The 15778-nt window shown below is 38.8% G+C and overlaps 1 protein-coding gene across 3 annotated transcripts in view; it reads left to right on the forward strand.

The window, feature by feature from the left end:
- Window positions 1–15778, forward strand: part of KDM1B (lysine demethylase 1B) — a 99776-nt gene that overhangs the window by 44126 nt on the left and 39872 nt on the right. The window contains exons 1-7 of one of the 3 annotated variants that reach the window (XM_058285284.1): window positions 44–292; window positions 538–581; window positions 3558–3657; window positions 4471–4598; window positions 5789–5878; window positions 6630–6741; window positions 9002–9118. In XM_058285284.1, the coding sequence (XP_058141267.1) occupies window positions 62–292; window positions 538–581; window positions 3558–3657; window positions 4471–4598; window positions 5789–5878; window positions 6630–6741; window positions 9002–9118 (822 nt within the window). In that variant the 5' untranslated portion in view covers window positions 44–61. Of the gene's footprint in view, window positions 1–43; window positions 293–537; window positions 582–876; window positions 1002–3557; window positions 3658–4470; window positions 4599–5788; window positions 5879–6629; window positions 6742–9001; window positions 9119–15778 lie in introns of those variants that run through there. The other 2 variants (XM_058285285.2, XM_058285286.2) reach the window with 2 other exon arrangements.

Raw genomic sequence — 15778 nt, forward strand, 5'->3', positions numbered from 1 at the left:
TCCGCCCCCGGCACGCAGGCCCCGCCCCTCCGCCGGCGCCCGGGCTTGCGCAGCGGCGGAAATGGCCGGGGCGGAGCGAGCGCCGCGGCGCAGGCGAAGGCGGGCCCCGCCCTCCTCCCCCGGCCCGCCGGCTTCTCCCACCCCGGGTCACGCCGTGACAGGGGCGGAAGCGGCGGCCGAGCGGGGGCTGCGGCTGGCGGTGCGGATCCTGCCGCCCCGTGCGCTCGGCTGGCGGCTCGGGAGAGGCGCCCGCGGTCTGGGGCGGCGCGCGGCGTGTCGCCCGCGCTCCGAGGTGGGGGCGGCGGCGGAGTTGGGGTGACAGCGCTGCACAAAGCCGCTGGGCTGGGGCGCAGACCCCTCTTCTCCCTCTGTGGGAGGCTGTCCCAGGGGCTGGTGGCCCCCGCGTGGTGGGAAGCGGGTGCGGGGTGGGGTGCCCTGGCTGAGGAGGCGGGTTTCCCGGCTCAGGTCTTGGGGGCCCCCGCGTCGTCGCGGTGGTGCGGGTCTCCTAGCCCCCTGCGGGGTTTCCTTTCTGTGCAGCGGCGCCCTCTCTCCGAGACTCCGGGAACCTCTGCAGCTCGAAGGTGAGCCCCGGGGGCTGTGGCTTCTCCGTTTTGGGACAGCGGGGCGGTTGCAGCCGGCCCCGGGTGCGTTGGGGCGCCCTCCCGGGAGCCCTCAGAGCCCTGCCCCTGGGGGGCGCCTGTGGCGGGGGAAAGCCCCCGGGCTGGGAATTCCCTCGGTGCTGGGGCGGGAGGACCCCGCACCGCCTGCAGGTGCTGCGCTCCGCCCCCAGCCGCCCGCGCCGAGACGCGCTGGGCATTGCAGGTTGCTGGGGTAACTCCTCCGGGGCGGGGGGCGGGCGGGACACCGTGGCCGGGAGTCCACAGCCTCGCAGCTGGCAGGTGAAAGAGGAAGGAAGAGGCAGGCCCAGCTGCAGAAAGTTGGGGTTTGGTCAGCTGGAGCCCATCCAGCTGGAGGCCGGGCGGGCCCTTGAGTGACTCCAGGTGGGGAGAGTAAACCGTCCCCCCAGTCTCACAGGCGTACACGCAACTCCAGGCTTTGGCCAGCGCCTGGGTGTCTAATCTCTGGTTTTTAAGGAGGACGAGTTGGTAGGGAAGGTTTCTTCGGAGGTGCTCTAGAAAATTACCATGAATAATTTATGTCTTCCAGGCAGAGAAAGTAGTCAACAAAAGCCATCCGGACAATTGAACTGGCTTCATATTTATGGAAATTTAATTAGTTGTGGGAGCACTAAGGTGCTCATCTTGCCTTATTTGAAGTGGCCCAAAGGGAAATTACTGTTTCTGTTGTCCCTGAAGAAGTTTGTCCCATTTTTAGATTGATGAATGACTCCATGATAAATTTGTATTCCAATCTTTTCTTTTTTTGATTCAAATTTTTATGAATTATGTATGTGTGCTTTTTTGTTTTCCTTTTCGAATCATCTACTTTGGAAAAAAGCCCTAGGAATTATTAAAATAGAAATCTAGTCATTGATGTCATTACTCAGTTAAAAAATTAAAAAAATGCTTTTTTTTTTTTTGATCACCTTAATAGAAAACCAAAGCTGTGAATTAAAAATCACATTGAACATGAAACAAGCTGAGTATATTTAAAGTTAGGGTGTGTGTGTTTATTTGAAGTATCGGGTGGGAAAACACTTTCAGTATAGTAATTGGTTTTAATAACACTGGTCAATTGTTTTTCCACCTTAAATTTTTTCCCTTCATTTTAAAAACTAAGAAACCAGCAACAGTGAAAAAAACCAGAAGTTATAGTAAGTTCCAAAAAAGAATAGGGGTTGGGTTATGTTGAACTTTTCTACATGGGATTTATATTATTTTTGCAACTGACCTGTAGCTTGAAATTATTGGGAAAAAAAAAGTTGTGATGCATATCCCTGACTTGTTTACTGGAAGTTGAGAATTTATCCCAAAAACGTCCATCAGATTTTCCCAAGACAGCCTAGATTTATTAATGGCTTATGTTTTCATTTTCTCTTTAACCATTTTTTGAATTATATATTTTATTGCCTCAATACATATTTTCCAGAAAACAAATACTTGATGAAATTTCTAGAAACTGCTCTCTTTTAGGAATGTTGCATTGATAAGATCAAAAAATGTTGCAAGGACCTAGGCTGATTGCATTTTGTTCTTAACCTCTTATTGGACTTCAAGAATATTTGCTACAAGATGTATATATAGTATATTTCCAATTAATTTTATGAAAAAAGTGGGATATATATTTCATATAAAAAACTTTGTTAAATTGGAAGTCTTTAGTCTATTTTAAAATATAAACGGGATTCAGACAGTCTTTGGATGTAGCAATTATAGACAGATGAGAGCTTGTACTATTCTTAGTACTTTAGCTAGCAGTAAAATGGATTCTCTAGGAATTAAACGGCGACTTATTTAATACTTAAATAACTATAATATATTTCAGATTATATAGGGTTTATGTGTTCACAATTAACAAAATATTGATTCTGAGAAAGCAAAGAGTATGAATTAAGGGGAAATCATCCATAACATTGTCGAGATTTTTCAGTTGATGTAGATGGCAAACTCAAACTTCCCACATGATGTTAATAATCCTTGAAACATAATAATCTTATGAAGTCTAATACAGATTTGAATCAATAGAACTGTAAGTCCCTCAAAGCTTTTCTCCAAGATTAAGATTATAATGTGAAATTTGTATTTTATGATGTCACTTTTCCATTTTCAAATTCCTTATCCACAGGTATATCCTTTTTTTTTTTCATTCTCTCATTTTGTGTGTGTCTGAGGGGTAAATGACATGTATCAGGGAAGGAAGGAAATGATAATGGTAGACTTGCTAAACATTTTACATTCTTTATCTAATTTAATAGAAAATATACTGATTTGATAGATCTTAATCTTTCCTGATTACTAGGTAAAACTTCTCTTAGAGGCGTTTGGTGCTTAATGTTTGTATAGCCATGTTGTTATTAGACTAGTTTGGGAGCTCATACAATTTTTCCAATAGAGGAGACCTGTGTTCTGTCTAATCCAGACCTCTGTATTCAGTAGTGGCTAGACACTATATAGCTGAGGTGGATTTGTTGGGTTTTACCAAAGAGGAATGCATAAGCTTTCCTTTTAAAGGATATTAAGAGATCAAACTTCAGGAACTGCTTAGAAGGCACAGTAGGATGCATTGGACCATAGCAGGCGCAAGTCTAGGTGTTTTATTTGTAAAAATGTGCATACTACTAATTGGTCGTGTTTTTTGAGTATGTATCATTTGCCAGACCTGATCCGAAGTGCTTTAAATAGGTTATCTTATTTAATTTTTATGCCAATATTATGGCATGCTCTTTCTATGCCCATTTTACATACGTGGAAACTGAGGCTTAGAGAGTTTAAGTAATGTGAAAGTTACTTAAAGTTGGCAGTTTTCTATCCATCCAGTCCAACTTTAGAGCATATGGTCTTCATCTTCTAAACTGCATAATAACTTTTTTTCAGAATGTTGAAAGACGTAACGGAACATAACAGTTGATAGTTTGGTTGTTTTGTTTTATTTTACAGATTTTCTAATACAATGGCAACCCCACGTGGGAGAACAAAGAAAAAGGCATCTTTTGACCAGTCTCCAGATAGCCTTCCTTTGAGGAGCTCCGGTAGGCAGGTATCATTGCTTTGTTCATCCAGCAGAACCATTTTGAGCACAGCAAACCCATTTTGAGTTGTTATGGTTATGGCTGAAGAATTAGAAGTAAAAATTCCAGTGTTCAAGGAACCTGCAGTCTGGTAGAGAGATTCACCCAGACATTTATGATAGTGTGACAAACTGTGATAAAATGTAGAAAAAGCTAGTATATCTGGCAGAGCGTGTGAGTCAGCATTGGGGTGGGGGGGATTTAGAGAATAGCAGCTGTGTGGTTGCATGAGGTGGGGCCAGATCATACTTGGGTTGGGTGTCAGTCCTAGGAATTTAGACTTTAGCTTATAGTTTTTGGTTGGAGAGTTACATGCTCCAATCTTTTTTGTAGGGCTTTTTTTTTTCTTTTTGAAAAAAAAAATCATGATATAATGCCTTTTCTAGAAATTTCTAGTGTTTTTATCTGAGTCCTGAGAGGCTGTAACTACTCCCAATAAAGGGGGAAAAAAACCTGATTTCAGAGTGACTTTTGTTTATTTTGATTGCTGTAACTTTTTCCTAAGAAAGGCTCACGTGAATTTTAGTTCTCAGAGTCCTATAGTTAAAGTGCTGGCCCTTTTTTTTTTTTTTTTTTTTTTTTGAGTGAGTTAGTGACTTATTTGCGCAGTTCGAGTTTCGAGAAAATCCAACATTGTGTGCCCCTAACCTGCTGCCAGGGTGTTTTTGACATTCACATGTAGAACTCCTAACACTAAAGTGACTTCTGTGGTAAACCTTCCATCCATCTTCCTCCCCCTGGCCATTCTGGTGAAAGCTTAACCTCAGCTCGTTCTTCCCCAGGCAAAGAAAAAAGCAGCAGAGACAACAGATGAGGATGAAGACACTGGATCAGAGAAAAAGTACAGGAAATGTGAAAAGGCAGGCTGTACAGCGGCGTGCCCCGTGTGTTTTGCAAGTGCTTCTGAAAGGTCTGTTTGGACAGCCAGCTTGGCCTCGCTCTCCTGCCCATGAGCATTCTTTGTGGGACTAGCATCCTCAAAGAGAGTTTACCTTGAGAGAGCTGCAGGTAGACGTGTATCTAGTAATAGACATGACCTGTCCATTCCATGCATGTCACACCCACTCACCTCTGCTCCCTGCGTCTAGCCTAATGGAGACATCACACCCTCATCAGCTCTGCACAGTTGCCAAGTTGCCAACACGCTGTCCTCTTCTGGTGGTTGAGGGTGGAGTGGCTTAAGGGATGGAGACTCAGAGAGAATTCTTGAGCTCCTTGTAGCCTCTTTTCTCTGCCTTTTTTCCTCCCTGGTATAGCATGTCTCCTTTCCAGAGTAGTACATATACACTTCTCATTGAAACTTTATAGCTAACTGTAGTCTTGCCACTTTGGGATGGATGACACAAGTATGCCCTGTTTACTTCCAGAGAAAAACATTCTATTAGGGCTTAAGATTCAAAAAACCTAGAAAACTCCCTTTTTAAACAAAAAACAACAACAAAGTGGCGATGGAGGTAGGTTCATATGGCATTACTTTTAATTCTTTTTTTCTTTCTCGCACGGGGCGGCAGGGGACACCCCTGTGTGCCACGGCACTCCTTGCGTGCATCAGCACTGCTCGTCGGCCGGCTCACCACATGGGTCAGGAGGCCCTGGGTTTGAACCCTGGACCCCCCATATGGTAGGCGCGCGTCGAGCCACATCCACTTCCCACTTTTCATTCTTTTGCTATGTGATTGGCTATTTGACCTGTTACCTTTTATGGATTGCCTGCTCGATTCTGGTTACAACTGGCCAGGTTCATGGAATATTCACTATTGGGCAGACATTATTACTAGAGTCTGCTCTTTTCACTCACATGCAACTTGCAGCAAGGACAGTGGCATCCATCGCGCCATGCCGTAAACCCTTTCGTTGCTCCGTGGAGTCCACGTAAGCCTCGGGCTCTACTGTGCCCCTGGTGAGGTTTAGGTACCATGAGCCCAAGCCCCCTTAGGGGTACATACCCATCATCTGTTCCATTTCCCCTGTTGTTAGCCAGAATTCAAAGTGGAATTCATTCATAAGGGGCACAAAGGAGGTGCTTGATATGACAAAAAAAAAAGAGAAGAAATTTGTGCTCATTACCAAAGCTATGTATTTTTTTTTTACTATTTTCAGATGTGCCAAAAATGGCTACACATCCCGATGGTATCACCTCTCCTGTGGGGAGCATTTCTGTAATGAATGTTTTGACCATTACTACAGAAGGTTTGTTTGCTCATTGTTTTGAGTTTTCCCTGGTGGAGGGGGCGGTAGCAACAGAGTTTGCTCTTACAGGAAGCCTTAGCCCCTAGGCTCCCTGAATTACTTGAAGGTTTCAGCCATGGCTGAGGTGACTGGAATTTGACCAACCTTTGACACTGTGGTTTGCACGTACTTGTTTTTGTGTGAGCAAACTCAGGGCGTGAGAAATATGTGCCGTGAGACGCCTGTTCTCTTTTGTCAGCAAGGTCTGAAAAGTCTAGACGCTCCTCTCCTTTTCTGTGACAAGGCATAGTGGGTGGGGCACAAAGATTTGTGGGGAGGATGGTGACAACTAGAGGGTGCTAGACAGTAGCTGTCCTTTCTTACTAATTTTAGAATTAAAATGGACTCTCATTTGAGAATGAGATTGAAGATTTTCCAAGCATACAGTAATGGTGTTTTCCATTGAACATGACAAATGAGTGGTGAATGTTGATTTTTCCCGGTTATGACAGCCTAACACTTCAATTAAATAATATTGGAAAGGTTTTCAAATTCATTTGAAATTCTGATAGTTTTGCAATAAAAAATATTAATGAAAAACAGAGAAATGCGCTCATTCTGACCGTCTTTTTTTTTTTTGTGAGCGCCATAGCTAATTTTCCCCTTATAGAATGGCTACTTAAGTCCTTTACATAAGATTTACAGACTGGCCTCCTATTTTGAAAACCTAATTAATTTGTAGCTCATTATTATTTATTTTTGTTGTTTTCAGCCATAAGGATGGGTATGACAAATATACTACCTGGAAAAAAATATGGACAAGCAATGGCAAAACTGAACCTAGTCCCAAAGCTTTCATGGCAGACCAACAGCTGCCCTACTGGGTAAGGAGGAGGATGCTTTACTCATTCCATAAAACATTTATGGAGTTAAAAAGCAAGTGGGATGGATAAAAATGCTTATTTTTTGGGGGGGGAATCTTTCCTTTGGTACATCTGTTGTTCTTTCCATGGCTAGTAAAGCAAATAACTTTTTTTTTTTTTTTTTCTGTAGAAAGTATCCAGGTTTCAACCTAAGAAACTAAAATCTCATGATTGGCTGCTGCTAACCATTGTTAAGTGTAGTACATATCTTTTCAATCTTTTTTCTCTCATATTTTTGGGTGTGCGTTTTAAGCAAAAATCCATGCTTTATGTATAAATCCTGATTAGGTTTAAAAACCATTCTTTGCATAGAATTTTTTAGTTTTCTTCAAATTAGTTCAACTTTACATTATCATTTTTCCATTTAGCCATTCTTTGAAAATATTTTGGTGCCTGCATATATTATATAAATATTCCACCATTTAATAAGTTTTTCTATATTTTATTTTATAAATCTAAGCCTCACTATACATGCTTTTTAAAACAATTTTTATTGAAGTGTAACTCAAGTAACATAAAATGAACAATTCAGTGGCATTTAGTACATTTATACAATGTTATGCAGGCCTCCCTTCTCTCTAGTTCACAGCATTTTCATTGCCTTCAAAGGAAACCCTGTACCCATTACACAGTCACTCCCAATTCCCCTTCTCTCTTCTCCATCAGCTGCTGGCAACTACTAATCTGCTTTCTGTCTCTATGGATTTAACTATTCTGGATGTTTCATATAAGTGAGAGCATACAATATGTGACCTTTTGTGCCTTTTGAGGGGTTTGTTCACATTTCAGCATACATGAATACTTCATTCCTTTTTAAAACAATATTTTATTGTATGGATATGCCACATTTTGTTTATTCATTCATCCATGATGGACATTTGTGTTATTTCCACCTTTTGGCTACTGTGAACAGTGTTGCTATGAACTTTCTTGTACAGGTTATTGGAATGCCTGCTTTCAGTTCTTTTGGGGATATACCTAGGAGTGGAATTGCTGAGCCATGTGGTAATTCTATATTTGACTTTTTCAGGAACTGCCAAACTCTTCCACAGCAGCTGTGCCATTTTACATTCCCCCCCAGCAATGTATAAGGGTTTCAGTTTCTGCACATCCTTTGCAACAGTTGTTATTTTCCAATTTTTTTTTTATTCTAGCCGTTTTAGTGGATGTGAAGCGTGTCTCATTTGGGTTTGATTTGCATTTCCCTAATGACTACTGGTACTGAGCATCTTCCCATGGGCTTGTTGGTCATTTGTATATCCTCTTTATTGAACTGTCTATTCAAACCCTTTGCCCATTTATTAATTGGGTTGCTTGTCTTTTGGTTGGTGAGTTGAAAGTTTATTATATATTCTATATCCTAGGACCTTATCAGATAAAGGATTTGCAAACATTTTCTCCCATTCTGTACATTATATTTTCACTTTTTTCATAGTATCCTTTGCTGGACAAAAGCTTAATTTTGATGAAGTCCAACTTACATATTTTTTATTTTCTTGTATTTTTCATCTAAGAATCTATTGCAAAACTTGAGGTCATGAAGATTTATTTCCATGTTTTTTTTTTTAGAGTTCTATAGATAGAGCATTTACATTTAAGTTTTGATCCATTTTGAGTTAATTTTTGTATATGGTGCGAAGTAGGATTTCAGCTTCATTTCTTTGCATGTGGATGTCCACACACTTTTTAAAAAGTAAACTCTTCCTTTTAGAATAATTTTAAACTTTACAGAAAATTTAGCAAAAATAATACAGAAAACTCTCATATCCTTCACCCAGTTTCTCCTAAATTTGTCATCTTTCATAATCATAGTTATTTATCAAACTAAGAGATTAACATTGGTATAGTACTAATAAAATAAGGAACAGACTATATTTGGATTTCTCCAGTTTTTTCACTAATATACTTTTACTGGTCCAGGTTCCAAACCAGGATAATTTGTTTCGTGTGCATGCGTTTTGGCTAACTGTAACTAACTACAACTAATATTTCCTTAGGTTAGACCTGGAAAACCTTTCTGACAGTAGTACTCAGATTCCCATTGAAATTTGCTGGTGCTTACCCCAATGGTGTAAAAGTGGATTATTGTGGATGGTGGGAATTTAAGGGGGAGAGAAAGTAGTTGGTTAAACCATTTGCAGAAGATAGTAAAGTGAGTGTTGGAGGATAGAAATGGTAGATAAGCCGGGACATTGACCTTGATTTATTATTTCCCATCTAGGTCCAGTGTACGAAACCTGAGTGTAGAAAATGGAGGCAACTTACAAAGGAAATGCAGCTTACTCCACAGATAGCAAAGACATATCGATGTGGTATGAAGCCAAATACTACTGTTAAGGTAGGATCTCTGCTGGTTTCTTTTTGAATGAATTGGTCCATTAATTTAGTTATCAATAAATAGTGACGGTGTGCAATTTCCATTTATTGTAGTGGTCTTTGTATCAGGATTGTATTTGTCCACATGTATAGTTGCCCAAGGAAATCTCAGAGGACCCAGTCTCCTTGGAGCTTCCAGTTCAGTCATCGTTAGTACATCTTTCATCCTCAGGGCCACAGGATGGATGTCAGAAAGCATGTTTAAATTCCAGGCAGAAAAAGGAGAAGGGCAAAGGACAAGAGCGGGTGTGCCCTTTTCTGTTGGGAAAATAGAAGCTTTCCTGGAGGTTTCAGCAGCAGATTTCTAGTTCTATCTCTGGCCAGAACAGGATCACGTAGCTACCCTGAGCTGCAGTGGGGAGGAAGAAAATTTTTTTATGACCAAGCATGTTGCAACATCTGTCAGAGTCGCGGACCCAAAGGGTATCGGGAATGAAAGATAAAGAGAGATTGGGATCAGAGGATCTGAGAGCACTGATTTCTCAAGCTCATCAGACAAGTTTATAAATCTCAGGGGCTTCTTTATATACCCCAAGCAATCGTGAGAACCAGCAACTATTCTAGCTAACTGTTCCCATTACCTCATTCTTGAAAACACAGTACACAGTGGATAAGATAGTAACCAAAGCTCAAGATGTTCTAATATGTTATAGAAACAAATATACTCATAAAATCTTGTTGCTCATGTTATTCTGTTCTTTCAAGTCCTGGTTCTGCCGGAATGTTATGTCTTGTTGCACTAGAATGTTCCATCTCTCTGGGAGATTAGCCACCTGCACGTATATCTCTAGGGATAGCATGACGCAGTGGTCAGAAAGTAACTTGCTGCTATGGAAACAGCATGCCTTTGTTTCCCACATTTCCCCCTTTTTGTTTTAGTCAGGGTGGCTGTGCCTGTCTTAGGTTGCTCTCCTCTGAGAGTCTTACCTGTCATTGGCTACCAGCCAAGCACTCTGACCATGGGGAACTATATCAGGTTTTTTGCAAGTACCAAATTATTAGCTTGTCCCATCGCATCAACATAGTGCAGTCTTCGGCATACTTCTCGTCCCAGGCAAGCAACAACAATGAGCAAGAAGATTAACACACAAAGTCCTATTCCTAATGCTGATAAAAAATGTTGAGGACTTCCACTAATTTACTGGATTAAATTTATTGAAATGAGAAATTAAATCATGGAAGATATCCTTATCATCAGCTACATGAATTTGATTTGAGGCATTTCTAATATTTTTCTTTGTAATTCAATTATTTCCAATGAGATATTATTTTTATGGCCTAATAAATGATTCTCAATTTTTCCCCATTCTGTATCAGATGAATTATAGGCAAGAGGAGTAATACAAAAGTTGTTTTCATTCTAATTACGTTTCAGTCCCCTTAACAAGTTTAAATTATACAATTGATCTCCAATATGCAAAACAGCAGATTTTATATCATTAACCCGATTATGTAAAGCTACCACAGCAGTAGCAGCAGCTGTAATGATTTCAGTCAGTCCCAAAATGCTTATAATAAGCAGTCCAATAAAGCATCTAGTCCTTTTTAAGAATTCTTTTACCATATGTAGCAATAATTGACTTTCAGGAGACGACTGCCAAATCTGCTTCATTCTCATAGGTATCCAGATGCCTTTTCTTCTTCTGGCCATCGCTATTATTTCTCCATCCTGCAACACACTTTCTGATAGACACGTGTACATGGCACCATTTTCATAAAACAATGAGTCATTCTTAACAGTTTTCTTATCAGTTATGAAAACAAAATGGATTTCCAACACAGGCTTCAAAATGATATGTTTGATTAAGGGTCAGATACTCTTTTGTCTTATTTATATTTTCCAACCATTCACAAGTAGGGGTAATTCTAAGAAATTTTTCACAAATTCTTTTGTAGGTTATGATTATAAGTGTCAATAGCCCAAGGGGCCGGTATCCATTTTCCTTTGTAATGTTAACAGTTCCTGCCACAATAGCATACGGAGAGGGCACACAGGCCCAAAGTCCATAGGCAGACACAAGCTGCAAGTTCACAGTTCCAGGATTTGTAAAGTTAATGTGATGCATGACAGTAATTGCCACAGGTTTCAGTGAAGTATTTTAACTTCGGACTATATTTTTACTTTTCCCCCTTTTTGTTTTTGTAAAGTAAGGAATACAGTACAAGTAGTTTTTTGTTGTATTACTCCCCAGAGCATTTGAATTGTGATCTGAGGGCTCATTCTTCTCAAGAGCAGAAGGGATCTGATGTGACAGTCAATGGAGTCAGCATGAAGGAAGTTATGGGGATGTCTATGAGCTGTTGGCAAGTAATATTAAACAGAAGTACAATGTGGTTAATTATAGTTTTAGTTATTATAAAAAGGTATGTGTCACAGACCACAAGGTTTGGTACTCACGATGTTTGTTTCTTCAGTGGAGCCACCTTGCCTTTTCCCAGGTTTAAGTGGTAGGGCCTTGGATCTTTATAAAGGCATCTGCATTAACAGTCCTAAAAGGGATGTTAGTGGGGTGGGCAGGGACATGACAGACAGTTACCTGTTACTACTAGCAGGTATCTCAGATGTTTTTTTCATAGATCTGAGGGTGATTTACAACAGTTCATTATTTCTGTCTTGTTTTTAGTATTTGCAGTCCACCCCTGGATAGGGGTGGCAGTCTTCAGAGTGACCAGACACTACTGAGTTAAATCTTTCACTTTTAGCAGGACCTCCTATACTGCACACAATTGCTTTTTTATATTGCACTTTTGACCTCTTTCCAGAATTATGATTAAAACCCAAGGGGTATTTGTTTAGATTTGCCTTTGCCACAAACTCCACCCAAAGCCAATATTGGTGCTTGTCATATCCAATTCATAGGATAAGTTAATGTTTACAATTTACTTTTCTTTTTTTATTATTTAAAGCAGCTTGTTGGAGCTTTTCCTACTTCTGTGAAGGACTTTTCTCAATTAACACATACAATGGTTTTAATATTTGAGCTAAATGAGGGATGAAAGATTTTTAGTATTTTAACAATATTACAGATTGTATTAACATGTGAAAACATTGTACTTTATTAATTACAGCAGAAAGTATAGTTTTATCTTACCCAACCAAACAACTTTAAAAATTTGATAGAGCAGCAGGGACTTTGCAGCTTATTCCAATTGTTTGCCTAGTTTAGGCTTTTAAGATACTCTTGTCTCTGATGTTTCTTTTAATTCTGAAAAAAAGGATTACTGGTTAACGTCATCAGTAGGGTTTCAGCTACAGATTTTTTCTACGCAGCCAGATTATTATAACCATACCAGGAGAGATGGTTGGGCTATGCACATAGCCTTGAAAAGCACTGCAAGAGTCCATTGTTGGGTTTTCCATAGATAGAGGAATGCAGGCTGGCTTGCCCTGTCTTAGAAGACACTAAACAAAGTCTTAGCAAGTTTTAAAACAAAGTAATAGCAACGCAGCTGGACATTAACTTTTTGCAACAAACTAGCAATATTTGGACTGCTGCATACTACAGTGTTGTTATTTTAATTTATGATAAGAGGTTTCTGTGACACATACCTTTTTATAATAATTAAAACTATAATTAACCACATTGTACTTCTGTTTAATATTATGCTGAAATATTGGTAACTTTATACACTCTTAAGCATTCATAGGAACTTTTTACTCATACAACTTTAATTAACAGGGTTAAAGAAAAAAAACTTGTTAATTTTATAACACTTAAACACTTTCCATTCGACTTATATTAAATGAACTCAATTATTTAATTTTTCCTCTCAAGGTAAAAGAATAAATCTCTTGTAATTAGTTTGGAATAAAAGGCTACTTTTTAGGATTTAATTTTGAGAAAGCAGGTTTGAACATTATGTTCCTTTAAAAGAGATAAGACTTTTCCTTCTTGGAACACCAAGGAAATGATGAGGTTAAAGCACAAGAAGCTATTTTGATGAAACAGACTTTCTTTGTATACTGATTATTGAAGATAAAAACTTTTACCAAAACAGATTAATGACTTGAGAGACTTTGAGAAAAAACAAAATTTTAAAATTGCATTAGTATACTACTTGATACTAAACCTTACAAAATTTTATAGATAGACCCATCAAATTTTATTTAACTTTAATCATAAAAATTTCTTTTCTATGAACCTTCTACACTTTAGTATTCACCTAGGTTTTGTTCCACACTCTACTCTTTCCCAATAATCAATCAATCATTTTATCTTAGGACAAAATCATCTCCTATTTCCTTAATAATAAAAACACATTCCATATAGCTCACATACAAAGTTATCAAGCAAACTTCTTACAACATATACTATCAACACTAAACAAGCTTGTTAAAATAATGAACTTTTCTTTACTTCAAATACTTAGTAGCATGCAATATCAGAAACAGTCTCCTAGAAGCAAGTTGTCAGGGGAGGCTGGCTGCTGCCAAGTTTTCCTGTTATAAAATTACCTTTTATTATTATTATTAATTCAGGTTTAATAATGACCTTTTGGAATTAGCCATTTAAACACTTGAATTTAAATAATGCTTCGTTAAATTTCTTATAATTATTTATAACCATATAGACTATAATTATATTATTTTAAGACAAATTTTACCTTCACAGAACACATTTCCTTACTTAAAGTTACCACAATACTTTCTATAACTTGCCACATGCATTTAAGTTCCAAGAGTTTATGAAAATTAGCCATCCTACTTTAGGACAAAACACACTTTTTAGAAAAAACTTATTACATTTCAGTTAGCATTTCCACAAACTTTTAACCTTCTTTAATATTCATTTAAGTTTTACATCCTTCATTTTATCCTGTGAAGAAAAATAAACTATTCATTTCAATCTAGGTAAGAACAACTTTTTATGAAAAGACTTATAGTAATTTTGTTAATCAAGACTTACAATTTTTATCATTGTAGAGATCTTATTAACATTTAAACTTAAGTATTAATATGAGTGCTTATTTAATTTTTGGCCATTTGAATAGAGCTCTTTTTAAAATTTTTATTAATTTGTATTACCATCCGGAGGTATCAAAATATACACTGACATTGAACGAACAGACAGACACAAAATAATTACAACACATTAACAGAAACATACAGTTTACAATAAACCATAATTCTTACTTTCTTGGTATAGCTGTTTTTAAGTTCTCCGTTACATCTTAGATTTCACTTTTTAAGATTTCTTCTGGAATCCATGTTGCCTGTAACATGCGAGCTTGTGCTTGGAAATATTTTTATTAGTTATCAGCAATCAGTTACGATAACTTGAGCAGCATAAATGTAGTTAAGCTCTAATTTAGAAGTTTAGACAGACCGTTAGCACACATTTTTGGATTACTACTCTGTAAGACTATACTGAGACTTGAAGTTCAGGAGTAAACTACTGATTTAAAACTGAAAATTCCTTTTTAAACCTTGATAAAAATTTTGTACTAATTTTATTATCTTGGTTAAATAGGCCAAATCAGAATTAGCATGGAAACAAAACAGAACACCAGTGTTGCCATGTTTTTCTCTTTTTCCAGTGCCTTAACTCTGTTAAGGCCCACTAGCCCACAGCTACATTGTCATGTAGACAGCAGGGGGTTTGCAGAGTTGCTGCCAGAATAGTTTCCTTATCTTAGTGAACACTTGAACAGAGAGTTTTCTTACAAGCCTGATTTCACTAATAAGGACTTTATTTAGTACTTTTACCTGTTTTAAATCTTTCAATAGTTTAAAAGGTATTGGTTCAAGATGGAACTCAACACCTCCCTGAGGATTATTAGCATCTGATGGGGTTTGCTGAATTGTTACCGGGAAAGCTGTTAACAACTGTATGGCCTCCAGATCCCCTCGTTGAGATCTGTGCAATAAACAGGGCATTAAAGGTGTTTGAGGAATGGAGTTAGGAACAATTATCTTATTAATATAGGGTAAAGCGTCTGCTTGTAAAGGATCTAAGGGGCAGCAGTTTGCTGGCACAAAGCCCACACAGATAAAGGAATGGATTCCCCTCTTTGATATACTCTTCGTAGCACCTTCATTACCTGTTTCCACTGTTTCACATTCAAAAGATTTTTCCCTTGTGGCTGAAACCAATAACTGTTTTTGTACTAGAGCAAAAAGTTCAAGTAAATCAGCAGTTTTTACTGAGACTCTGACAGTATTTAAAAAAGTTTTTAATACCTGTGAATATTCTCCCAGATGTCCTGGTTGATTACCCATACCCTGATGCTAGCGGAAAACAAAATTAAGATTCTTGCCACTGTATTATCAGACTCGAGTCACCTTTCGATGGATGCCTCAACCTTTCAGGAAGGTTTTCAGTTTCCACATTCCCGATACTACCATGGAAGAATCTCTGCTGCAGTTACTGCTTCAGGCCCCACGTTGGGCACCAGATGTTGGAGTCGCAGACCCGAAGGGTATCGGGAACGAATGATAAAGAGAGATTGGGATCAGGGGATCTGAGAGCATTGATTTCTCAAGCTCATCAGACAAGTTTATTAATCTCGGGGGTTTCTTTATATACCCCAAGCAGTCGTGAGAACCAGCAACTATTCTAGCTGACTATTCCCATTACCTCATTCTTGAAAACACAGTGCACAGTGGATAAGGTAGTAACCA

The sequence above is a fragment of the Dasypus novemcinctus genome, chromosome 22, assembly GCF_030445035.2.
Source record: "Dasypus novemcinctus isolate mDasNov1 chromosome 22, mDasNov1.1.hap2, whole genome shotgun sequence".
NCBI lineage: Eukaryota > Metazoa > Chordata > Mammalia > Cingulata > Dasypodidae > Dasypus > Dasypus novemcinctus.